General features: G+C 42.3%; 1 protein-coding gene across 6 annotated transcripts in view; it reads right to left on the bottom strand.

The window, feature by feature from the left end:
- Positions 1-27,770, bottom strand: part of PDE3A (phosphodiesterase 3A) — a 216,572-nt gene that overhangs the window by 72,675 nt on the left and 116,127 nt on the right. For 5 of the 6 annotated variants that reach the window (XM_040062166.2, XM_040062171.1, XM_040062169.2 and 2 more), the window contains one exon: positions 2,663-2,713. In XM_040062166.2, the coding sequence (XP_039918100.1) occupies positions 2,663-2,713 (51 nt within the window). Of the gene's footprint in view, positions 1-2,662; positions 2,714-23,208; positions 23,362-27,770 lie in introns of all 6 variants that reach the window. The other variant, XM_058420308.1, reaches the window with a different exon arrangement.

Genomic DNA, 27,770 nt, shown 5'->3' on the forward strand with positions numbered 1-27,770 from the left:
CCACTGACTCCGGGGCTACGCCTACACCTCCAGCAAGCCAAACAAGTCTTGGTGACAGAGCAACAAATTACTCCCACGCAGCCAAGAGCCCTCGTAAAAACGTGTGCACAAAGTGTGCCGTGGGTCCCACCTGAAAGATCTTGGGAGTATCAAGTACTGTGCTCTAGTGGAATGATTAAAATACAATTTGCATATTTTTTTCTGCAGAGCAATAATATTCCAAGGATGAATTCTGCTGGTCACACCTTCCTGTGGCACGTGCCAACATTGCGAATGGGTACGAATATTTCCCCCTCAAATGATGTGGTTCTACACGCTGCATGTATGTATTTGAGAGAGAGAGATCTCTTTAGGTGGATTAAAGACTCCCAAACACTTAGGAATTTCTTTAATTTGGAACTCAGTTTTGAATTTTCATGCCTAAATTCTTAATTCTAACATGTCTTAATCTTTAAAATTAAGCATGAAACGTAAAGAAATTCACTTTGCACTTCCTGCTTCATTTCAAATCCACAGAGTAAATTCTCAGCATGAAGCACTCACAGCAGGCACTGCTGTCTTCAGGGATGAAAAAAGAAAGGAAAAAAAGAAAATAACAAGGATGTAGCCAGGAGCTTGCCGCTCTTTGTAAGGCAATCTATAATTCAATCTATTAGAGCAGCTCTAATAGTAGAATTATTCTAAAAGAAAAGGAATTCTACAACATACATACACATATATGTGGGCAGTCTCTTAAAAGGGGAGCACAACGATGGTCATGGTGGAAGTCATGAGCAAGTTAAATATTGTAAAGACAGCTTTTTACTTGTGCCATTTACATCCTATTGAATTGCAGATGCTTATCACGAGACAAACTGCTGCAAACAGAAATTCCCATAGGCCTCAGTGTATTTCATTTGACATCCTTCCCTACCTGTAACTACAGCACTTTGCATTTAACTCCTACGTGCAGAAAAGGAATGTGTTTTCCAAGTGGGCCATTAAGAAGTACGACATGCACTGTAGCAGCTTCCCCGCATGTTTCAACACATGCCACAGAAAACCTACTAGCTCTTAAAAAAAAAAAAAAAAAGCACCTTTCACTGAATGAGAGCTTTTTTAATGAGTCTTGATAGAATAACTTTGAGTTCATATGCGGATTTTAGTTTTGCATTACGGTAAACCAGTGATGCCACTTCCCCTCTTTGCTTTCTAGATTTTAAGGTATTTAAGCATACCTAACACACCACTCACCTTAATTCTTCAGCAAGATCTTGGTTTTTTTACAAGGGGTGCATTTTTTTAAAACACACAAACTGGTAACAATGTAACTGAATCACAAAAGGATAAAAAAGATCTTTTCTATTACATGCAAAAATCAGAACGTCCTTAATTTCTCCTAACCTTTCAAGGAAATTAATCAAATTAGGTTTAATACTATTCTTGTCTAGACAACTTGCAGAGTCATGTAAAAAAGAGAATCTAAAGCTACAGTGTGGTAAACTGAGCCATGTTTTCTTCTCTTTAATTAAACTTTTCTTCCTTGGCTTTTATTTCTGAGCACTAGGATAGCACACGGTAATCAGAAAGCTTGGGCTGTTTTGGGACTCTTCATCAGGAACTGTAGTGAGAGAACAAGGGGGAATGCCTTCAAACTGCTAGAGAATAGGTTTAGAATGAATGTTAGGAAGAAATTCTTCCCTGTGAGGGTGGTGAGGCCCTGGCACAGGTTGCCCAGAGGAGCTGTGGCTGCCCCTGGATCCCTGGAAGTGTCCAAGGTCAGGCTGGATGGGGCTGGGAGCAACCTGGGATAGTGGAAGGTGTCCCTGCCCATGGCAGGGGGTTGGAATGAGATGATCTCTAAGGTCCCTTCTAACCCAAGCTGTTCTATGATTCTACAGGGTTTTTTTCCATCTTATCCTTTAATGCTTTTATGACACATCTGTCATTCGTACAAAGTATCTATAAGAAAATCCTTCACCTGAAGTAAAAGTAAATACAAAACGCTGGAGCACGAATAAAGTCTTTATGTTCTTTCAGTACTAGATGGGAGAGACTATTTTACCCAAGCAGGAAAATTCCTGAACATCAATATTGGTAGTGATGTCTTGTCTGCAGCAATTATAATTCTACAGATAATTTTAAAATGTATTGTGATACCGTTAACACTGCTGGCATAATTTCCTTCCAATAACAGGCCAAGAGCAAACACGTGGCTTCTCTGCACCTCCCCACACAGTTCTAACACCTCGGTGAATAATGAAAGGATTCATGGTGAGAGGGCCATCCAAGTTTTACAGATTTGTCAGGTAAAAAAAAAAAAAACCAACAAAACAAACCACCAAACAAAACATACCGACATTATTTGAAATTGCGTTCCTTTGATGTCCTGATGGAGACAGCTGAGTAAGAAATGATTTCTCCATACATCTAATCCATCTTTCTGCTGTTGAAAAAAACCTTTCTGTTGGATGACTCAGCTCTGTCTGGATTGACTGTTTGAATTACAGCTCAAAAATTATATTAATGAAAGCTCTCATGGGTTTATGCTTTTTTCCCATTGCTCCAAACCCTGCAAATATTAACAAAATCAACAACTCTGCCAAACTCAGATGGAAAACTTGCTTGAATGCCTCAAATGCAGCAAAAGCCAAAATAAAACACAAAATACTGAACAACTGACCTGTGAGCCTCTGGGTCCTCGTTTGTGATCCCATTCAGAATGCCCCATGAGCTGAAAAACAAGGAAAAGCAGAAGTTAAGTGATAAAACCCGTGCTTTTACCTCCATTACATATTTTTGTTGGAAATAAACAGGTTTGCTTTTATGATTTATTTCACACAGCTTTTAGCTTCCTAATAAGCCATGTAACATTGCACCTTTGCATTCAGAACCCAAACGCATCTGGCATCACAACTCTGCTCATGCCAACAAAATTCCCACTGCCATAGATCCCGCTTTAGCCAAATGTTTAATACTGATCTGGCAAAAGGACAGCTGATACATCAACAAAGAGATTACCAAAACCAGGGGACATTTGATTCATCAGCAATGTATATTTTATATCAGCCATGATAATTAGCAACAGCTCTAAATCTGTTTCACCACTGAATTATTGGGTTTTTTGTACATCTACTGAGGGGTTTCTTCTGGGCATTGTTTGCTCCTCTACACACAAGCATTGCTTAATGCAAATATAAAAATATGTGAATGAAAGATAGGAGGGTTAATGTGACATGTAATGACTTACAGTCATGAACATTTTCTTGCTCATTTTTCCCAACATTCTTTCCCAAAGGAAATGCCTTCTCCCAGTTCAGAGGTAGGCAAGGAGATTTACAACCCACACTTATTGCAGAACATGCTTTCAAAACACTCATCCCAGGACAAGAGATTAAAACTACTTTGCAAAATCAGGAAAGCCACATGAATCTCCTATGATGAGATCTTTTTTATCTTCTCCATTAACTGTTCCTACTTATCCTTCTCTTTTCCAAGGGCTCCTTCTTTTTAAGTTATTATTTACAATTCTCTACCTCCGTAACTGGAGACAAACCACATATGCAGACAGGCATCAAAGATGAGAATTGTCACATCATTTTTTAACCTGGTACAGCCTTGTGACTGGCCCCCTCATTTTACTGCAATTTTTTCCTATTTTCCATATACTGTTGGTGGAAACCTGAGCTATACTGGGTTTCCTATTGGTTCTCCATTACTGCATGAAGCACAGCTTTGATGTTTATGAAAGCTGGCCTCAGTAAACAACTGGTGTGCAAAAACTACCGAGAGATGCACCTACCAAAGGTTATGTGCTTCAAAGAGCCTCTGCCAGAACCCTGGTACCTGTCTTTCCTCTGTGGCTCCTGCCTCTCTGGACCAAAAAACCTTTTCAGTTTGAGTTCTTAGCCCCTGTGCCTTGGGAGGAATTAACTCCTGCTTAATTTACTTGGCTAAAAGAAAATCAATTTAGCTTGAGTATGACCACCTGTGATTAGCATGATGAGGGCTAGCTTTACCTTCAGCTAAATCAGTGGAATCAGCACAAAAAGTACAAACAGTGAAGAAAGAAGGGTTAATGTCACTGGCCTGGCTGTGGCCACTGTGGCTCTCCAGGCTCTACAGACACTTGGCAGCACACACCACACCTTCAAACCCAAGGGTAGCATAAGATCCCACTGCCAGGTTTTTCATGCTCCTACCCTCCCTGAACTCCTCTGTTCTCTGAAAAGTGAAAGGTTGCTTTATTACTGCCACCAAAAATGAGAGCTGCAGTCCCAAGACAGGCCTGGAATTTCTATTCCCATGTGCAGGGATGCTCCCAGGACAGCCAGTCCCAAGAAAACAGACCATTGTGTTACTCCTGATCACCACTAATCCTCACACCTAAATCAAGTCCTCTTAAACCTTCATTCATCTCTAGGCATAGTTTGCTCATCCTGATCCCTGTTCTTGCCTGGTGCTTCACATCTCCAGTGAGTTTTCAGCCCCACAGCCAACTCCTGCTCTGCTCCCCCACTCCTCCTCCTGCCCAGCTTGCAGGTAGCTTTTGTTTCCCGGTCTCTAACCCTGCCCCTCCACCACGTGTGGGCAATCCTGAGGGGTTCCACAGTCTGGATGTTGCAGCAGCAGCTAATGCTACCGTGAAAAGTGAGTCCAAGGGCTGGAACAACTCATCCTTGCTCCATTTCCCAGTGAACTGTCAACATCACTTAGAGAGGAAAAGCCAAAGTCACCAGTGAAGCAGCCACAAATTCACTGGAACCAAGAGAGTGACCCCTTCCTTACTTTGTCAACATTTAATGAGCAAACTCCTTATCACAAATTACACAGCCCTTGTCCAGTTTAATTTCTCTATGAAGGTGCCTTGGTGGAATCAGCCATGTTTGTATTTCTGCTGATGGATCCACTGTCCCCAGCGTAAAACAACGCCCACACCACTGTTCTCTCTCACTGTGCCAGGATGTTCTGCTGAGTGACACAGGCTGTGGCTGTCACCTGCTAAAACTGTGAGGTTGTTTTCATGCATTGTAGTCAAATCCACGACCTACAAAGCCGAACTTTTCCTCCTGTTTTTATAAAATCTTACTTGGCTTTAAAATGTGTTTCTCCCTCGTTATCTAAAAACCCGTGCTCATCTCATGCTAGAATGTTCTTGGCATATGGTGGTCCCTATTAGCACAGAAGTGAAGGAATGAAAAATGAAATGAAAAGGATACCACACAGAAAAGTGCCTCCAGTTTTAAGACAGAAAAAAGAAAACCCCAGAGGTTAAAACAAAATCTCTGCCAGGCCAGCATTCTACGGAGGGATGATTGCCTCAGTGTCACACCCTTTAGGTCAGCAAGCCACACTCAGCTCAGCTACTTCTGGTTTTCTTTTCATGGACAAACAGTATGTGCTGGAGCGTGATGCCCAGAAAAGGAGGAAAAAAAGTATGCCTGAACTATTGGGCTAGGTAGAAATCACGATTTCCACAAGCTGAATAGAAATCAAAATATGAAGGAAACAGATTTAAAAGCAAAAACAAAGCCCAAAAACAAACAAAACCCTTCCCCCACAAAAATAAAAACATCAAACCAACTACACTCAGAAAAAACAGAGCTTGTGCATAAATCCACTTGAGTGAGTCAACCTTCTGAAATCATGGAAAAAGAAAATAACATACTGTTTAATTGGTGCATGCATGCAGACATAAAAATGCATTTGGAAGCAGGGGGATTTATGCTTATCACTAACAGATGGGTTTGCTCCAGACCCCACCACCTCCTCTGAATGTTCTCTGGAATCAATTTGGACCTGAGTGATGATAAACAGCCTCAGAGCATCAAATTTATTATTCTTACTGACCAGGCAACTAAGGCTAAGTGTATCAGCAGCAAAAAAGGAGGGATAAAACCGAAATCAAACTCCCACACAGCTTATATGCATGCAGTGTCTCTTAAAAGAAAAGAATCTACTTTACACTTCATCTGAAACTGTCCTGGAAACCCATCTCTGGCAGTTTTAATATTCACAGATGAAAGCAGCTTTTAGCAACAAGAACAACTCTTGCATGTCCAGGAATGTACAAAAACATGGGGTTTGTTAAAACCAACTGGATGCTTCTACCCTAATAACTGACTTAGAGGTCTCCAGGGAAAACACTCCCCAACTCCAGCTGAGGGTGAGAACTGTCAGTGGAAGAGGAGGAAGAAATGGAAAAGACCCCAATATCAAAATCCCAGTCACAGCCAGAAAAGGAGAAGTGAAAGGGGTCTCTTTTTGAAGATGTAGGGTGGCGACCTGTGCTGTGAATTTCAGGGTTTTGCCATAAAAACCATGAAGTTTCTCGGCTTGTGGTTTTAAAATTTACATTCACTAATGCAACAATACCTTCAAAGGAGTAAGGAATGGTATAAAGGACTGTCCGCATTAAATATCTGATATACTCACACTGAAGTAGAACAAAACCGTTTAAAAAATTAGCATCTTCAACCCTCGCCTCTCTAAATGCAGCTCTTCTCCTATGTGGTTATTTAATTAAAGCCCCAGCAAATGATTACATAAGGATTTCAACTTTCATTAAAATTCATAAAACATAATTCTTAGCCTCCTTAGTATTAAGAGAACTGCAGGAAAATGTGATCTACACATATTGTAGAAGATCTAAGTAAATAAAAAGACAGAAAGTAAAGTATGACAATTTAAAGCTGTTTATAAGTCCTGCTTTCCCCTGCTATAATCTTTTCTTGACCAGGGTTTTAATTTTGGCACCCTTGAAACAGCAATACTGCTAATTAAGCAATGGCTGGGGAAAAAAAAAAAAAAAACAATCCAACAACCCAATGAGATAAAAAAACCTCCAACAAAGCCAACCAAAAAAAAAAAAATAACCCAACCCTCCAAACCAGTCAGAGAAATAGAAAAGGCGTAATCTTGTTATAAGGACCTCCTCAACTGTACACAAGTCAGGAACAAACCCCAATATTTAAAATACAAGCAGTGCCATGTATATTCTTTGAAAGGGGAGGGAGTCCTCAGCAGCATAATGCAACAGCATTTTGAAACCATATGGACTTGCTAAAGCAAATATGACACTCAGAACAGTTTCATTAGAGGGAATGAGCAGATCCTTTCCTTGTAAGTATTAAAGAGGACCAATGAAATAGTGTTTAATAAAACTTAGTGTTTAATAAAACCCTTTAAATCAATTCAAAGTCTATTTTAATTGTATTCAGATTATAGTCTATTACTCTGGAATTTTATTTCGACATGTATTTACACATACACAACATTTTTGCTGTTCTAAAAACAATTAGATGATGTTGACAAAAGTGAGCAATATCAGCCAGTAGTCACCCAAGACAATATATGGGATTGGAGAAGACTGCAACAGGATCACAAAGTCCAAACGCACGTGAGAACCTTGCCCTAGCTCACTGGCTCCTTCCCTTGGATTTTAAAGATTTTAGACTGTGGCTGGACACCTCATTTCCATTTTAGTGAACATAAAAGACTCCTGCTCTCTCCAGTGGAAGGTGAACACAAGGCAAAGCACAGGAATATGAGAGAAATTGCTCCTCTGCTCCATCTGTGATTGGGAGCCAAACGCCTGCATCCAACATTTCCTGCTGAACTGGCTGTGATACATGAATAGTACAGCCTGAGCTCTCCCAAACAGCTGAGAACCTGCAAAAATGCCTTTTTGCCACTCCTGCAAGGATTTAGCGCATTTAGTAGTGGTAAAAATGAATTACCAATGAGATTATGAGAAGTTTTGGCTGGGTGGTAGTCAGCAGCCTTTGTGTTTGGGGATCAGCATCCAGAAGAGCGAGATAGGAGTATCCAACCAGGCTGGCACCTGGTTTCAGCCTTCACCAAAATAGCAGAGCTTTTATTTCAACATGAGCACAACATCTTCCCTCTTTGGAAGAGATTTAGTTGAATGGGCACGTTGAGGACGTGAAACAGTGTCTCAGTGTTGGGCTCTTTGACACTGCCTCCTCACAGCTTGTGCTGAATGGGGCACAGTACGATCCATATTCTCTGACTGAATGGGTATTAGCCATGCTCCAGTCAGGATCGTATTTCCACTGGTAATAAGAAACTGTTTGTTACCAGCACGTAGGCACAAAATGTTCCCGATAAGTTCCTTTTTCGGTAACAACAACAACAACAAAAAAACCCCAAAACAAACAGAAAAAAAAAAAAAAAAAAAAAAAGGCACAAATTATTTCCTTGATTACATATTAGAGGAAACATTTATTTTTACAAACATGCAGGAGTCAAGTCCCACAGAAACTAACAGGGTGTTTTTGCACATGCTATTTTGAGTAGGATTCCTTCTATCCGATAGACTCTGTTCCCTGCATTTTCATAGCAATCAAGATAAAGGAGATGATTTACTGACTCGATTGATTTAGGGAGGGAATTTTGGTGTGGACACCATCAGCAGGACTAGCTAAGAAGGCTGGAGCTGCTGAGAGTCACCACTGCCTGATCCTAATAATGTAACAGGGGAGCAACTGGCTGCTCTGACCACCTTCTCCACCAAAGGGCTCCAGTATTTGGAAAAACAATCCCTTTTCCACAACCCCTGGCCAGCTCCCAGGGTCAGCACAAAGCACAAGATGTCAGAGCTGTGCTGCTCAGCCAGATGTGGGAGCTGCATGCTCGTGTCACCAGAGCCACTGTGGAGAGGAAACTCCCTCCACCCAAATGCTCCCAATGTCTTGGAGCCCTGCAAATCACCAAGGCCAGCCTCAGTTCCAAAACTGGTTAAAAAACACAAACAAACAAAAAAATACCAAATAAAATAATTCACAACAAACCAACCAAGGTAATAAATTGGGGGTGAGCATTTAAGAGCCACTTAAATGCCTCATAATCAAAGATACTATTTCAAAAGTTTCTGGGCTGCTGGACAACATCTGGAAGCAGAGATAAGCTTTTTAAATCACAGCAGAGGCAGAAATGCTTTGGAACTTGGCGTAGCTTTGAACTGGAGACAGGGCCAACGAGGTACCATGATGGGTCTCTGAAGAGGAGCTGTGTGGGGACAGAGTTAAATCCTCTGAAGCTGCTACCCTGGGGAAGCTCAAAGTCCTGGAGGGAGCCGACTCCTCCATCCCTCTCAGAACCCGGCTGGGAGGTCAAGCAAGGACCCAGAGCACTGCCAGAGGCTGCTCGGAACGCTCGTGTGTCAGGCAGATCCTGTGCTGAGACAGCCAGCAGGGTAATGAGCCACTGTGGCAGCAGGGAATGGAGAAAACAGGGCGAAGCAAGGCTGAGGGGAGCTAAAAGGGACAGCACAGGACAACCCAAAAGTTGTCCAGCCACCAACAGTGACTGTCCCGAAGGCACGGCGAAGAAACCATCCCAAGCTCTTAACCAGGGACTCAGCTCCAAGGGAATGAGATCATATCTGGCACTGGGGAGACAGCAAGAGCCTGCAGTTTGGAGGAGTTTCTCATGGCAGCACATGACCTTTTTATTTCCAGACAATAAACTGCATCTGACTTCTTCAGGGATCCTGGCTTCTTTACGGGGTGGGCAAGGGACACAAAGATGTGTGACATGGCAAGCTGGCAGCAGTGGGCTCAGGGCAGCCACTGTGCCCTTTGCTCCACAGCACCCCTGAAAACCAGCAGGTTTAACACCAGAGAATGGGAAGCTGCTGGGAAATAATAAAAACAAAACAAAACACCAAGAAAAAACCCCGTAGGTGGGAAAAAGAAAAGGCACAGGAACATCCACCTCCACACCCTGTATCTGGTTTTATACAAATTTTTGTCACAACTACTTAAACAGATGACAGTAGTAAAACAAATCCAGGCGCGTTTCTATTATTTTCACTCCTACCACTGAATTTCTCAGGTCCCTATTAATCCTTCACACATCACAGAGGATTTTAAACAACAGGTTTGGGAGGCAGAGCTGTAGTAAAGTAGAGAAAAGACCTGATTTTGGAGGGAGTGGGAGGGAGGAGGTGGTGGTTCTCATTCTTCAGTGATTCTCAATGATGGATGTCACACAGAATTACTTGCAGATGTACTGCAGTTTTTTTAACAAAGGCTTCCTAAATTAATGATCTTAATCTGGATACTTAATTTCAGAATAAATGACTAAAACAATTAAACCAATCATAAAAATATTTCTTATCACCTTGAACTGATCTGGTAGATTAATAATCCGATATTGATCTGGTGGACTAATAATCCACATGCAAAAGCGTTCACCAAATTTTTCCTATACCCATTTTTCCCATTCTGAGCATAGTCATGAAAACCAAAGAGAAAATATTAGAGAAAAAAATCTATAGTGGTGAGATAAAAACTGTGGGCACAGCAATTCTGATACCCTCCCACCTTGGGCACAGAGAGAATTCACAGTCACTTAGAGAAGAAGATTCCTCAGTATGGGAATGCCAGGGCAACACAGCAATGTCAAGAGTCCTAAACATAACAGAAAGTTAACAAATGAACAGAAGTGTATTGATAAAAAGAAGAAAAATTACAATTTAAATGTTGCTTGCTATTCACAGTGCACACATGAAGTTCCTGGATTTCACAGCTACACAGTCAAGTCCATTCTGGTGCAATTAATTTCCTAGAAAAGTCAGAAAGCTTATTTAGTTGGTTTTTTTTCCCCCATTGGGAATCATTCACTGTGCATTAAGAATCCCGTTCACAATACCAAACCCGGCACAAGCTTGATAAACTAGACAGCTGCTGCAGCAGACAGAGTTAGCAAAGTCTGAAATCATGTTGAGGCATCTCAATTCTTTTTTACTTTTGTTAAGGAGTCTAAAGACCTCTGAAATGTCCATTCCCAATCCTATGCTCTCTTTAGTGCACAGGTTTTCTCTCACTTTCCATCTTTTCAGAGATCCTAGTGTCACACAGGTTTCATCTGCACCTTGTGTTGCTAACACAAACCTCAAAGGAGATGCGAGCCCTTTTAGGCTAGTTACCAGTGCACAGAAGGGTCTCTGCTTCCAAAGAAATGTCTTAAAGATACAGGGAATGTCTTTTTGCACAGCAACTAAAATCCCACTGGAAAAGCAGGTAAAGGTTTCAGGGATTTTTCAGTCAATCTCTGAGTTCAGGTGGATCACCCCCAACAGGAACACAGATCACGATAGCTCATATGAAGGCAAATTAGTCCAATGAGTTTAGGAAGTGCAGGAATGAAATAGCTGATCATTCTCTGGTAGTTTGCATAAAAATGAGAATTTTCCAATTCGATTCCCAGTGGACAAGTGTCTACCTCACAGGAAAAACACAAACAAACAAACAAACAACAACAACCCAAACAAAACCTCAAGCCATCATCAAATTGACAGCCTTACTGGGAGTCTCAGCAGAAAAAAGCCCTTAAGACTGAGTAGGCAAGGAGGTTTCACCAGCCATTTAACCTTTGGAAGCGGTTCCAGTGCAGGGGAACTGAGCCACTGCAGCAGGGACAGGGACATGCATGACTTGTTCATGTCACCTCTGCACTCCCCTCATGCACACAGGATGGCATTTTGTCACAGCTGTCAGCTCAAACCTTTCAGCAGAGCAGGGTCACTTACAAAGAGGAAGGGGGTAGAGACTGAGAGAGAAAAAATCCTAACTCCAAGTGCTTGGTCAGAGATATCAAAGGCAGCAGTGCCACTGTCCCCCAAAACTGGAAATTCACAAGTCTGACCAAACCAGATCTCTTGTGATACCATAAGCACCTCCTGAAAAGAAAAAAAAAAAGTGAGCTTTGCTTATGGTAGTATGGCATCTTAGTGTCTATCTGGTGTGAGACACAAAACATGGTGACTACAGGAACTGGCCTCTGGTGAGGCCAAAATACAGTGAGGCAGAAAGCCAGAAATGTAATACAGCTTCAGCAGCTCGTTTTACTGAAGCACATTAACTATAATGGTAGCACGGAGGGACGGCTGCCATGAAGTAAGGAAAATTTTAAGGTAAAGAGGATTTGGCCTTCCACGAAGCAGACTGATCCACACAGCCTTCTACCACCCTAAGAGCAGCACTGAGTCCGGCCAGGTGAAGCCTCAGCTTCCAGGGTTGGCCTGGAAAAGAAAAAAGCATTGCTCTGCCAAGGCTTGTTTCAGCCTGACACCCACACAAACAAGCCACTTCTTTCATTAACATCCCATTTTCCAAGTTCTGAGGCTTCACAAAGCAGAAGAATAGCACTGGTATTTCAGCAGCTAGATCCCAGCTAGCAAACGCCCTAAAATTACACTGTAGAGTCTGGTAGCTTGCTAAAAAACCTCAATGTCAAAACTCAAAGTACATTCAGTTTAAACATACCCTTGGGGGGATTTTATACTAACTACTTTCTATTTCAGACCATTCACTTTAAGCTCAACCAGCAGTGCTTCATCACTCATCCAGGAAAACTCCCCTCTCTGCCACCCAATCTCAATCAACCTGCCAAATTAATTATCACCCTGCATTTGTCTATTGCTAAGAGGGGGGAAAAAAAGCAAATAGATGAACGTAGCAGTGACCCGAGCACAAATGAATCCTCTGAAACAGAACTAATTAAATCAGTTCAGTGATCTTCTTCCAGCACAACACATTTCACCCACTCCATCGCAAGCAGCCCAGTTCTCCCATCTCCTCCAGCTGTCCCCACATGGGGCTCAGATGTCTCTCCAGCAGCAAGCCAGGGATCTTTTCTACCCATGCTTGCAACTGCATGATTTAAAATAAAGTGGAAAAAGCCAGCTGTTGCACAGAAAATTCACAACGATAATTTCCCGCTGACACTTCCATGCAGATTCCTGGCCACAGAATATGTGTTTCAGCCAGACAGCAGTAGGATTTGATTACCCACCTCAAATTTATGGGACCACAGGCACCAAAACTTGGGTGCTCCACTGGCTCTACGGAATGAGCAGAGCTCAGCGCGCTGGCAGAGCAGGGCTTTGCTTTTGATACCCCAGTCAGGCCTTAGAGCAGAGCTGTCAGGACTAACCCACAGAGAAATTGCAGAATTTGTGGGTTTTAAGTCCATGCTATGAGTCAGACACCAAACCTTGTGCTAAGTGCATTTCCAGCCTAGCAAGCCCGTGTGCAGGCACGGCCGCAGCATTCGTGACCCTGCTGAAGGGCCCAGCTGAAGGAAACAAGCTCCACACGCATTTTAGGTTCTCCCATCCTACAGTTTGAAGTGACAGTCCAGTTGGAATGCATGCAAAACCACATTTGGGCCATAAATTTCCCCGCTGCTGGAATTGGCACCAATTCCCTCGGGGTGATGCTGTCAGACACTGCGTGACACCCTGCGCCAGCTGCTCACATCACACCTGTGCAAGGGGAATATGGAAAGCTGCAGGACCACGGCAGAAACACCAGCCTCTCTTTCTCAGTGCACTTCACTTTCCATCACCCTTCTCCTTCTGCAGAACACATTCAGAGCAAGATCAGAACAGGGCAAGGCAACTTAAGCAGGGCACGAAATGCCAGGTGACAGCCCCGCTTGAGGAATTAAAAAGACACTGAAGCGAGATCTCCCTTTGATGCCTTAAGCTTTAGCTTTCATATTTTCAGATTCTGTGCTGTTTAGGCGTAGTTCTGAGCCTCATATTCGGTGTCACTCAGCTCTCTGCACAGAGCAGGGAGGCAAAACAAAACCTTTTTCTGCTTGACGCCAAGGACAACTTTCAGGCCCAAAAGCACAAACAACAGTGGCTGAAGGGAGGAACAAGAAGGATGGGACCTCACAACCTAGAGCTGGAATTGGACAATTACAATTAAACCCCAAGATGCAAATGGACCAAAACTTATCAAAGTGTAAGATCAGCCATTTTGTGACCATTTTTAGTCCACCTTGGGTGTCGCCCTGGTCAGACACTTGTCCTGGCCAAGGTGTACCCTTAAAGGCCTTTCAATAAATCCCTACTTTATTCTCCAGCTCTGTTCAGTCTCTGTTTCAGGTCAGCCTTCCCAAGGCATCAGTTTCTGGCATCCCAAGGCATCACTTTATTACAGGGTTGGAATATCAAGTCAATCCCAACTTGCTTTTCTCCTCATACACTTTTTAACATGGTCTGTGCTTTCTTAGACAGGAGGCACACCACAAACAGACATCAGCACTGCAGTCTGGATGCCTGCATGGGATCCCTGTGAGTCAGGAGGAGCTTCAGCTGCAGGAGCCCTGAGAGTGCCCCCTTCCACTGCAGAGTGCAGGAACAGCAGGACTCTTGAGTCAGCTCTAGGTAGGTGCCTACACAGGCAACAGTTTGTCATTCACACCCATCTGCTGCTCCAAATCACACACACATGCTGTCACATGTGCTCTTCCCCATCTGGATGGCAGAGATGCTGGGTATAAACAGGCAAAAGCCAGGAGGATGAATGCTGGCCTTGTGCTGTACAAGGAGGGGATTGTCAGGAACCTTCATTCACCCTACCAGGGGTGATTTCAGCAGAGGTTTCTAGAAGTCAGAGTAAAGACAGATTTTTCACAATGGTTGCAGGTTTTTCCATTATTTGAAATACTGCCTTTCAGACCAGTCTGACTTAATAAGCTTTGCTCCTCAGATGTTATTTTTAAATGAAACCATGGATGTTTTCTTAGAGGGATATCATAAAGTACATTCTCCTGCAGCACTGTCTGCCAACATTTCATTCCATGTGGTCACCCAAGTCCTCTTTCCATCATATTTCCATGGTGTCACAGCAGTGCTAACAGCAAAAGCAGAGCCCACCAAAGGTGCAGTCTCTACCATGGTGTAAAGGATGCACAAAACAGCCAATATTCAGGGTGGTCACGGCACAAATGGATGTACCAGGAGGCATTTCAGAGTGAGAAGGAGAGAGGCAGAGCAGCAGAGAGGGGAAAGAATCCCTTCTGGAAGGGCTGACCTCAAAGGAGAGACACGCAGCTGACCCTCTGTTTCAAGCCCCTAGTTTTGGGTTCACTTAAACTGAATCATGTGAAAATTGCTGAAATGTTCTTTGCTGGAAGAATATCCCATATTGAAAATGTATTTGGAGTAATTTGCCTTTCAGAAACAGGCTTTGACAAAATTAAGTACAATTTCTGTGGTTAAAAAGAAAAAAAAGGAATAGGTTGTGCATCAAAAAAGTCCATCTATTCAAACAGAAGATTTTGAAATTGTTTTCTTTTATATGTGGAACTACTTGCCCCTCCACCACTGGTCCTTTTTTTTCCTCCCAGAATTTTATTCCTTGAATGATCTAGCTTAGCATGATGCTGAAATACACTTTTAATGCAAACTTCATCAATACAAGCACTGTTTCCTCTTCTTAATCAGCACTGCTTGAGAAATAAGAGCTTTCATTCTATTAATTTCACTACAGTGTCTTCAGTCCCCTTATTTTGTTGCTGAAAAAGTAATTTAAGTTCCTTTCTCTTGTGTCCCAAATAATTTTTCTTTCATCCTCTTATGTTCAATTTGTGCAAGAATGCTATTTTGATTCAGCGGAAGTGTTATTTTACTAGAATTATATCACTTTACCCTAACTGGGAGGGTCCATATTGAAAGGTATTTTATATTTCTATCAAAACAAACAAGGAAAAAAAAAAAAAAAAAGGGAGGGAGGGGGAGAACTCTGCTCAGAGCTAAGTGGCTGTGCAGATCTGGTTTTCTGACCATGAAAAAGGAGCTCTCCAGATCTGTATTGATTACAGATTCAATCCTGGGCCCCTAATGCCAACATCATTTTCATCAATTCTGCATGGCCTGGAGGCTGTCCTTTGTTTTCCCTCCTGTGCCTGGGAACCAGCCTGGTCTTCTGGGAGCTGTGGTTAAACACAGCTAGCCTGAGTCGTTGTAAGATGGCTTTGAGTCCCTCCCTGCTATTATCTGTCAGCTGCAAATCAGAGAAATCTTAGCAGCAACCACTTCTAAAGCATTTTCCAGGCCACCATACAAACGTGTTAACTCAGACAGAACCTCCCTGAGGAAAAAAAAAAAAAAATTATTTATCTCCATTTCACAGATGGAGAATTGAGACATTTACCCAGCAGAGTACTGCAAAACTGGGAATAGAAACTAAATACCTTCAGTTCATGGGATCAGACCATTGGCTTTGTTCTGATCAACTATTTATGCCCAAGTTCTTTTCTGGGGGGGAGTCAAGGGTATACACCAGGGAACAGAATTATTCTTATTTTTGGCTGCCAGGAGATCTTATCACTCTTTCTGTAAACGGACTGTTTGGCCCTCTAAATATCAGAAGGAGGACAGGCTTCACGAACCAACAACCTTCCTTTTTAAGAAAGCGAAACAGGAAAGATAGAAAAACTGAAAGGATAAAAAAGTAACATTTATCCCCTGTATCTGGGCTGAACTCAGGCATCTTGCAATCCTCTCTCCCCAGTTAGAAGGATGTCAGCTAGAGAACATAACTTGAGCAAAGTGAAAAACTTTACAGTTGTGCCCCAGACCTGGGCCGAACCTTCCCCAAGCTTCCCACTCCAGCTCTGCACATGGATGTGGAGATGAACAGCTACAGAAGAGATAAAGAGCCAAAAAGCCAGGAGAGAGGGCATTCTCACAAACCCCCTCTGATTTACTGAGGTGTGTGAAGCATGTTCATGACAAGAGCTCCATTTCCTTCTCTTCCACTTTCAATTTTTTCCATGCAATTTTTTTTTTTTTTTTCAGAAAGAGAAATCATAGATAATTACAGTTTACCTACTTTATCAGTCTACAGACCCATATTCCACAAGCATGCTGCCAGGAGATAAGCAGTTGCATTCTGAATATTGAGCGCCTGTGTGCCTTGGGCCTTCTCAATGGGTCCCTTTATTAGGACAAAGACTCCTTGAAGGAGAACCAGGGCCACCAACAACTTTGGTTCAGGCTAGGGTGACAGAGACTGAGAAGCAGATGCTTTATGACCCTGGAGAACTACAGAAGATGAAAAAAATAACTTCCCTTCTCATACCTAAATATAGACCATAAATAAAAATGTATATAATCTAAATAGTTTTCCTAATCTTACCCTTTTCTTGCCATACATCCTGTTCCCCCCCGCAACACACACAGTGCGCTCCTGGAACCAGCATTTTCATTTGTTTTCAGGGAAAGAAAGTTCATGGTAAAACACCTGCAGTGCTTTAAGAGAAAATCAGGAATTTCAAGGTGGATCATGGAGCTGCTCATGGGCTCAGTTCTGTCCAAGGAGCCACCCAAAGGTGAGTATTCCCGGTGGAGACTTCTCAGTCTAGAGGGTGGTATCAAGGAAGATATGATCAAAGAGGGGGGAAAAAGGGTTCCCAATCATTTGTAATGACACATTTTGTTGGTCCTATGTCTAAAAAGTGGCATCCAGCCTTCATATCCATAATGCTTCCAACATTTTCCACCGTAAATATAGAGGATGGAGAAAAAAGTGTATGGAAATACAGGTCATGCCCACGCTGGTAACTGCTGGTAAGCTCAAAACATTTGGAATCTCTAAAGACAACAGCACTAAATAAATACTCATACTGTAACTTACAGAAGACACAGCAGGTTATTTTCTGCTGCTGTAAAAATTACCGCATTTCAGGCTTGATTAGAAATTTCATTTCCTGGGATCTGAATCATAGGGAAAAAAAAAACAACAAAAAACAAAACCCAAAACTCCAAAATTATTTTTAAAAAATAAAAAACCAGAGAGAGAGAAACAGAGAAACTACATTTTCTCTAAGAGAGAAAGAAGGCTTTTAACTACCAGGATTGCAAAGAGGAGAAAAAAATAAATACAAGGACTGAAAACTGAGTATTCCTGGCTGATCTGTGATTTGCTGCCCCAGCACTGGTGGGAAATCTGCCGAAGGATAAACCTCAGCTCTGCCTGGTATCATAAGCCAGAAGAGTAGATATGGTAAAACATAATAAACAAGCGTCATCCTTCCACTCAGGAGGATGGGCAGAACAGAACAAAATGCCAGAACTAAAGCAAGCTAATGCTAAAAATAACTTTATCTCTCCTTCTTTATCTCAAGGGCCAAATTATCTGAGTTCTACTTGAGAAGACTAGGCAATGCCAGCATCAGGAAGGTCAGAAAGCATGTGAAAATTTACCCAGTAGCTTATCCACTGCCTAAATATCTGCTATTGCAACAATACAGAATAGCACAAGTATTCCTACTGTCTTACAACACAAATATATGCCAAGTCTTTATTTGAAGAGCATGAGTTAAAAAATGCACTTTGGATACAACAGATTTAATGTCCTCACATCCTAATACATAAGACCTTTGTTTTGTTGGTTTTTTGTTGTTTGTTTGGTTTTTTCCTAATGAAATAGCCTTCTGGTTATTTATGAAAAAAACCCTGATTTTTGATTAATATGAAGTATCTTGTAGAGGTACAGATCAATTTCCTTGTCCCCAGAATGCAAAGAGCACCTGCATATAAGCAAATAACACAACCTGGAAGAATTAAACCTGGGTTTCTTCAAAACTCAAATGTTTCACAAATTAAATCAACTAAAGGTTTTGGTTTTGATACAAGAACTTCAAGGGAGAAGGAGGACGTTTATGAGACATCAGAACACGTTGTCTAGGACAACAGCATTTCAGTTTTGTTTTACTACAGAGTGTTGAAATTAAAACCTGAAAAGAGAAAAGCCCCAAACCCAGGGGACACCCCAAATTGTTTCAAGTTGTTAAGGGTTTACTGACTGAAATGAGCTTTTTGGCTGCTGTCAAACTTCACTCTCAGAGTTTCTCAAGACATTCAGGTTGCGTTTCCTGAAACACTTCCAGAGTCCTTCCTGCAAATCTGGTCACTGGGCTGTGAATCTGGTTGTTGGGTAGTTCTTGATTTACAATGAGTGGCCAAATTTTCAGAACTTACAGGCTGGGCAGTCTTTCTAAGGTCAGGATGCAGAAGCTGCAAACCTGGGAGAAGGGCAGGGGGAAGGTGTCAGGAGAAGTTGAGGAGCAGGAGCTGACAGCAGCTCACAGGCAGCCTGATACCCAACTGGAGATTGTCCTGCAAGTGCTGTGCTCTAGTGATCCCTCTCAAAGGGGGAATGATGCCTTAAGTTTTAGCTTTCTTGTTTTTCAGATTCTGTGCTGCCCTGGGGTGCAGTTCTGAGCCTCATATTAAGCGCCAATCAGCTCTTCACAGAGAAAGGGAGCCAAAGCAAACCCTTTTCCTGCTGGAGACCAAGGACAACTTTCAGCCCAAAAGCACAAACAACACTCCCTGGCTGGAGGGAGGAACAAGAAGGATGGGACCTCACAACCTGAAGCTGGAATTGGACAATTAAACCCCAAGATGCAAATGGACCCAAACTTATCAAAGTGTAAGATCAGCCATTTTGTGACCATTCTTAGTCCACCTTGGGTGTCGCCCTGGTCAGACACTTGTCCTGCCCAAGGTGTACCCTTAAAGGCCTTCCAATAAATCCCTACTTTACCCTCTAGCTCTGTCCAGTCTCTGTTTCATGTCAGCCTTCCCAAGGCATCACTAGGAAAACTCCCAACCCTGAAGCCTGGTGCCCCTCCTCTGCCTGCTTTGAGGTGTGGACCACCCCAGAGCAGTGCAGACATCCTGGTGACCAGGGCAAGTCCAGCAAAGCGTGTCCCTGGGGGCAGAGCAGCAAAGAAACGCTTCCAAAGTGCCAAGCTGGAAGGACCTGGGGGATCTAACAGGATGTAGACATCAGAGAGCAGAGACAGAATGAGGTCAGAGCCTGATCTACAACCCAGGGAGCGCAGCAAGCTCTATCCAGGCCAACAATCTGCTGTACTCCTGTGGTTGAATGGGAGGCAGAGGGAGATGATGGAATATCCTGCAAGGTCATACAACCACCAGGTAACCAAACAACGAACCCAAACCAAAAATGTGCTAACTATGTGGCCAGCAGATTGCTGGTTTAGTTTTGCTGTGTGTGGAGGAGTCGTATGTCCAGGATTCCATACCAGGCAAACATACTCAAACCATTACACCAATTTTGAGAAACGGGAATTGGTGAATGGTGACACCACTACAGGGAGGAATTTCACTTTTGCAGCCTAGGACATATAACTCACCCTTCTGTCTAGTTGATACACCTAACTGCTCAGTGAGCAGACAAGTGCTCACTCTTTCTTTTATTTCATTGTTTTGTGTTTTGTTTTGTTTTATTTTTTTAAGCCACACTTCTACAAAGGGATGCAAAATCCATCCCTAAATCTAGCAAACAAGAAAGAGATAGTGATGAACCGGCCAATTTAGCTGCTCCATTCTTCTTTACCAATCTCCTCTAATTGTTCCCAAGTCCCTGTGGAACAACAGGAAGCAATAACTTCACTTAGATTAGCTGTAGGGGGATTAGCTGTACCAGGGTAGAGTTAATTAATGATTTTTGCCAGGTTCTGGCCGAAACCAGAAGAAAAACTCCAAGATATGGAAGAGTTATTACACGAGGTTAATTTGTATCTTGAATAGTCAAGAAAAAAGTGAAAAATAAGAGCCCAGACTTCTTTTTTGCTCTTGTTTTGTAATTTTGTTAGCATCTCTCCTATGCTATAACCATTTCTTTTCAGTTTTTACCTCACAAAGCACATTGTCCAACAAACTCCTGACTCCTAAAAAGTGGGTAACTATCTACTGCTGGAGAAATTTTTTTTGCCCTAAGAGGACACCATCAGTACAGCTCCAACACCTCAACTTTCAGCAGCCAAAGACTTGCTTTGTCACTGAATGCAGCTGCAAAAAAGCCAGAAAGACAACTTGCTGCATTTTAAAACATTAATTTCCCAACATGAAGGCAATTTTTTACTTGGCATTACACATGGGGGCCAGGTGGTATGGAATCAGTTCAAGGTAGAACTTTCCTGCAGCCAAAACTCAGTTTGACTGAATATTCTCCGGGGCAAAAGGAAGTGTAGTTCTGTCTTGGTGCTATGCTGCTTCTAGAACAATGGAGCCACAGACCCAAGGGGAAATCCTAAGTGCTACTGTCCTGTAAATAAAAAAACCCAGCAGCTACACTAGAACAAAGACCTCTCTGGCTACCACTCTAAATGTGGTTTTAACCAATCAATCAGCCTGAAAGACTACAAAAAGGTCAAGGATGATTATTTAAAGTACCAGTTATCACATAACTGATAGAGGAACAGCATGACTGTGCAGCTCCTAAACCAGAGACCAGATGCCTAGACCTAAGACAAGCTTATTATTGAGATTGTGAGGCTGTGAGGGAAAGAGGTTTTAAAAACACACTCAAATAGCAACCCTCCTTGAAAACAACCATGCTTATACTATCCTGTAATACTAAACTAACACAGCGAAAAAGCAAACAAGCAAACAAGATTGAATATCTACATGAGGGGAAAAAAAAGAACAAAAATCAACCAATCAACCAAAAAAAAGTGGGCAATGTTGAATCTATTCTGAGAATATTTTTAAAAATACAACTTTATTTTCATAACAGGAACAATTGGCCCTGACAAACTTACTTCACTTCATACATGAAGCAGATTTGAGCTGAGGCAGTTACAACAGCGTAACTCCTGTCAAAGAACTCCAAGGGAAAAACTTCTATCGATATCAAGTTTCTGCTTTTCAGACTCCTCAACCTAAAGGGCTGATTAGGTTTAGGAAAAAAAAAATCAAACAACAATATGATGAAAAAAGAGGCCATGGCCCTGGCACATGGTATTATAAACACAGGAAAGCGCCAGTATAAACCTTTATCGGGAGACTGGGTTCTTTGTCAGGCCGGGCCTTTCTTCCAAAACATCCTTGCTGCCATATGTCTGCATCTCGCCAGCTGCAGGCCTAATAAGAGGCTTCTTATTCGTGCTGTATAATGTTTTACAGGTTTGCCACGGGGGTCACTCGCTGGGAGTCATTTACGTCACAACCCCAACAGCCTCGGAGCGGAGGGGAGCCAAGAAACGTCGGCGAGGGGAGGAGAGAGGAGGGGGGCGAGGGGAAACATCAGACTTGGAGCTCTGTGATTTCATCTCCTCGCTGAAAGCTTGCCTTTCCAACTTGCTCTTCTGCTCCGAGGTGCCCTGGGACCTTCCTGCTGTTTTTACGCTCAGGAGAACGGGGGAAATTAAATACACATACTTAGATGGAGACTGCTGAAAGACTTTATTCCCCCTACTCTTGTTCCACGCCTCATTGTTTGCAATAACTCCTCGGTTCTAACAGGCCAGCCATCAGTTTTTGTAACCTGTTTGGAGTGTTTTGTGCATTTATAAAACGCAAACTGAAAGACGTGCCACACATGCGATGCAGCCTTCATCCAAGCTGAAATGGAGCTGGCTGCCTAAGTCAGCTTTTAAAAGAAAAACTGCTACCCCACCCTCACAGTTTATCACTCTAAACTGGCTCTCTGCAGTGGTTTTGGTTTGGTTTTTTAATCAGTATCCACCAGTTGTAGGAAAACAGCTTTTCAAATCCATGTGTTACTGTAAAGAAGAGATGTACTCCCACTACAGTCACATCTAAAAAAGCAAATGATCAAATCTGGAACAGTGAATGGAGTGACCAGAGCATCACTTCCAACTGCCTGCAGTCCTGGAGGCAGGGAAATATTTCCCTTTCCTCCTCATTCCCTTTCACATAAACAGAGAATGACAGGAATGGGTGGAAACATGAGGGCAAGGTAAAAATTTGCCCTTTTTGCTACTGGAATAATTTGCTCATTTAATGGCCAGGGAACTGAGCGTTGAACAATTCACTTCACACCAAATTGCACACCAAATTCAGAGCCATTCCAACAAATTCATTCAAAGCTGCCATGTAATTGCCCAGTAAGTGATGAACAACAAAGGCCAGAGCTTTTAAGTGATCATTTCTAGTCAAGTCAGTATTTCAAGGGTTTTTTTTTTTTTAAGTGCAGGTATTCTCTAAGTGTCAAACAGAACAGGAAGGAGACACTCTTGAAACATTTTCGATTCTTGCTCCACTTTGGGGAACATGGGGCTTTTGTTTTCTTTTCTGTCTGTCTCAGGGGATAGGATGCTTTTTACTTCAGTATTACCCCCTCATTTTAAAGGTTTCAAACAAGCCTTGCCCAGTCAGAGGCTCACCTTTTTCTTTTCCTTTGTTAAATGCTAGCAGGTCATTCACAAGGCAGGACATTTTATTTAGTTAGGAAACAGCTGCAATGGAAAATGACTTGGAAAATATGAGGCAGGTATTTCCATGGAAAGTTTATTAGCTACAAGAGTTGTTTTGCTAAAATTTTAAAAGTTTAAATGCTTTAGTCTTAGTTTTGGGGCTTCTTTTTAAGAGAAAAGACATCAAATGTCTATGTTCCTTTCTCTTACCTGACTCCTGTCAAGTCGTGATTTGAAAATAAGCATCAAAACATAGTCTGCTTTAAGAGCTCCTTGTTTGGAGTCACACAGGCAGAGGAGAACTGCACTTTGCACTTTTGAAATACCAGCCTTCCAGACTGAGCCCGTCGTACCAAACACCACCTGAAAAACCATCAGGGACAGAAGAAGAAAGTGACAGCAGTAACCAAAGAAGCTAACATCCTGACGCTTTAAAATATTTTAATTTGTCCAAATTGATGCACGTCTAAAAGATGCAGCACTAGCACATGCAGGCTATAAATGCATCCTCTGCATGACTGCAGCAAACCTCTGTGCATCCCTCCCATCCACAGCTTCTGAAGGAAGGGAGTGATGGAGGACCAAAGCACTCTGGGCAAACCCAGAGACTGATGAATTCAAGAAAGCCTCTCACAGTGGAGAAACAGAGATCTTTCAGGTCAGCAATCCCTAATCAAGGCTGAAAATAGCGCCTCAGAGCTATGGCGCACTTTATAGCATGTTAAAATTAGCGCTATGAGCGCTGAAACTACAGCAGCTCTGCTGGGAGTCCTGTTAATGAGTGTTCAGGAAGTGTAGCACCAAAGTCCTGTGGCACAGACACGCACACACACTCCTGTCAACTAACCCATAAACGTTCTGTGCACTAAATCCAAAGTCACGGTCCTGGTTTATTTTTTGCCATTCTTCCCATATGAGAAACTAAAAATAGGCCCATGAGAACCACGCACGGGACTTGGCTCTTCAAATGTTTAACTCTTGCAACAAAAACTGCCCAGCGATGATTATGAAGAGATTCTTCAAGGGTTTTCCAATGTGTAGGTGGAGAATGTGCTTTATACGTAGACACACACATGATAAGGTAACGACAACCCTAAGAAATTGTGGATACAAACTCTTGCCTACTTATGTTTTATCTCTCAAGTCCATTAAGATAAAAATAAAGACATCAAGAAAATGCGGGTATGACCTCATACTGGTATGAAATTAAAAAAAAAAACCACAACAAAAAAACCCACCCAAAAAGTTAAGCAACCCCCCCCCCCCCCCTTTTCTTTTGAAGAATCACTGCTATGTCATCAAACAAGGTTACAGAGCTGGGTGTAAAAGAATCCCTCTAACATACTGGAAAAAGAGGAGCTGTTCAATTTAAAATAAAAGACATGCCAATAAGGAAAAACAAGAACCACCTTGCCCATGCAGCGCCTCCTGTCTTTCCTTTTCCACACGGCTGCGAGGCAGCCAAACTGCAGGAAGGTCACAGTCAAATGCTGCGAGTGCCAAACAGAATACAAGCATGCTAAACACACAAACCTCCACCTTCCCCCTGCTCCTCCAGAGAAATGCTTTCCTGGTTTGAGACAGATAACCTTCCTGTTGCTATCAGAAAGGGCATGTGCTGTCTCTGGCTGCAGCCAGCTCAGGGGAGCAGATGGCAGCTGAGGCAGATGGCAGCGCACACAGGTTCTGCAGGGCTCGGAGCACGCGGTGCTCATCTTCCAGTGAGGAAAACAAATGTAGGGAGACACCAAACTGAGGCTGAACTGACTGCCTCAGAGCCTCTGCTGTTTGTTTTCAGGGGCTGAAACTTCAAAGCAAAGAACTGCTAGGTTCTAAAATGGCTGGAAAGGCTCCCTGCACATTGGCAGAAAACTGCCTGAGCGTTTGTCTCAATGTACCATCACCAACTGCACTTTTATCTCATTTCATTCATTAACAGTGGTACTTTGTGCTTGCAGACCGCTGAACGGCCTCTTACACAGATTTCTAAATACTTTGGAGAAGGAGACTTAACAGCCTTATCTCCTAGGTAAAACAAGGAGACAGAGGGGTAAAAAGTCCCCTTGTTTTCTGCTGTGAAAGCTGGGAGTCACTGCCAGGAAAAAAGCCAGAGTGGCTCAGCTCCAGAGTCATGCTACAGCGACTGCAAGGGACTGCAAAGGGATAGGGTCATGAGGAGCTGGAGGGGATGTGGGACAATCTTGGGAAGAAAACTGCAATAACCATGAAGGGGGCATTGGGCAGTTAGGGATTCCCAGTGGGACTTGGCAAAACCAAAATCATAGGACCAGAGAGTGGCCTGGGTTGGAAGGAACATTAAAGACCATCTTGTTCTAACCTCCCTGCCATGGGCAGGGACACCTTCCACCAACCCAGGCTGCTCAGAGCCCCATCCAACCTGGCCTTGGACACTTCCAGGGATGGGGCAGACACAGCTTCTCTCAGCAGCCTGCATCACCACCCTCAGAGGACAGAATTTTTTCCCAGTATCTAATCTAAACCTACTCTAGAAGCCGTTCCCCCTTGTCCAGGAGACAAGGAGCTGGGATCAGTCACTTCACAGGGGAAACCAAAGGAGACAGGGAGACATTGTGGCACAACAGGGTGGAGTAGGGACATAGAGACTGGGATCTTCAACAAAACATTCCACCAGTGAACTCCTGAACACTGGGAATAGACTGGGCACCATGACCACAGATTAAAGATACAAGCCAGGGAAAACACTTTTAAGATGAGTGAAGAGCAGTGAGAGTTGGGAAAAAATGTGCCAAAGCATTCACCCATCAGAGCACTGGCACATTTCAAACCTTGGGCTGAGACACATGGACCTCCTACTGCCAGAGGCAGCCAGAAACCTGATCTCTCTGAATTACTGATTCACCTGAATAATGAAAGAAGAAGAAAAAAAAGGCTGCAAGCAGACAAAGACCCCCACTTTTTAACACAGAAGTCCAATTTTACTTCACTCTTCTATCGCACAGCGTGGAGCTTAATGAAGTGGCATAAGGCATTTCAATGCAGGGCAAAATACTCTGATTTGGCAAACAGAATAGGTGCTGCCTACAAACGCTTTTGAATGAGCAGCTGCATTTTCTCCAGTATATATAGCACTAAAATTTAACTCTGAGCTATGGAAATTCTTCTGTCTCTTCCTTTATTTTCTGGGAGCTTTTAACATTCTTCACCATGGTATCTGAAAGCTTCAGAAATATTTATTTGAATAAAACTTCCTTAAGGAAGAGAGAGCTAAGACAAAGAGTGTCAGGTCAAATCCATCTGCTAATTTGAAAGGTACAGTATGAGAAGTCCAAGGCCTATTTCTGAGAATTTTTCTTATTATATAATTCTTTCCATATTCAAAAGAGTACCCATTGATCTCTGGAAGAATTCAGTAAATAAGAAAAGGAGTCAAGCTGTCATAAAAGCTGGAACTCATAAGAACCTGGATTTTAAGCAAATTGCCTAGTACTGCACAAAAAGTCATCACTCTAGAGCATCATTCACCTACCTTCACCCTGAATTTTTTCCTTCTGCAATCTCCTGACTCATTCTCTAAACATATTCTGGCATCCTCAAAAATGTGATCTGAGCAAATGCTACTGCCCTCAGTGCAGAGCACAGGTTTACTTCCAGCACAAGTTTGCTCTGTGCCATGAGTGGATCAAGGAAACAATAGGAAAAAGAAATGTGTAGGAAATGTATATTACTTTAAAGGTTTAGGACATGAGGTGAACATGAAGGGGATAATGGGGTGCAGGCTAGTTAAGCTCATGCAGGCTACCGTAATTTTAGCCTTCTCCTTATTTCTGAAAGCTCAATAAATCCTTTTACAATGTTTTTCAGTGGAGTTTTATGAGGTATGTAGTCAGAAAAATGAGACCTGCCTTCATTTCTGTTTCAAGTTTCATGAATATTTAAACGATGCAGCAAGTGAAATCATCCAGTGTGAACAAGCTCAGAAAACTGTGCCTCATTAAAGTATAATCAAAAATCATTTTAGGTTCAGATTTTTTTGTTGTTTGTTTTGTTTAGTTATGTAAGACAAATTCTATTTACCTGATTCAGTTGAAACATTAGTCTCTAACAGAAAGAACCAAGCAACCCTTCAATCATAAGTCTGGGTAACTACATACTGCATTATTGAAGAAAAAATAAGGTTAAACACCTTTCATAGTTTCTAAATGTATTCTTCATTGAAGACCAATATTGCTTTGCTAACAATCTATTTTCCTGGGAAAATAGATTAATTAACCCAACAATTTGTAAACCTGAGCTTTCATTAGTGTTCTTCCAGATGGGTATTTTTGACATGCACTGATATTTAGTTATTGATGCTTTTCTGTAATTTATGTCATTTTGGAGGAAAGAAAGAAAAACTGAGAAAGAGCATTCCAATGAAGAACACTTGCACTTTAGGCTTCTGCTTTATCAGATGTCATATTTAATGTAGGATGTTGATGTCTGTGCTCAGGTCAGGGGAAAGACAGAAGGAATGACCATTTGAAGTCCAACTGGTACAGGAGCAATCAGCTGGGTTTGAACGGACTGTAAAAACAAAACCCAATTTGTTTTAAAGCCCGCAGACAAGTGACTTCTGCCCTTTCACTCACAGAATTAATTTTTTTTTCTTTCCCTTTTCCTTTAGCAAACAAGTTTCTAAGGCTGAATATTTACATATTCTGAGTTCCAAGAAGGAAAGCTGCAAAATATCAAAATAACTAATTACAAAGAGGATCTTTATATTAAAATACAAAACCTTCCTGCAGCAGCCC

This window comes from Hirundo rustica, chromosome 4, assembly GCF_015227805.2.
Source record: "Hirundo rustica isolate bHirRus1 chromosome 4, bHirRus1.pri.v3, whole genome shotgun sequence".
Lineage (NCBI taxonomy): Eukaryota > Metazoa > Chordata > Aves > Passeriformes > Hirundinidae > Hirundo > Hirundo rustica.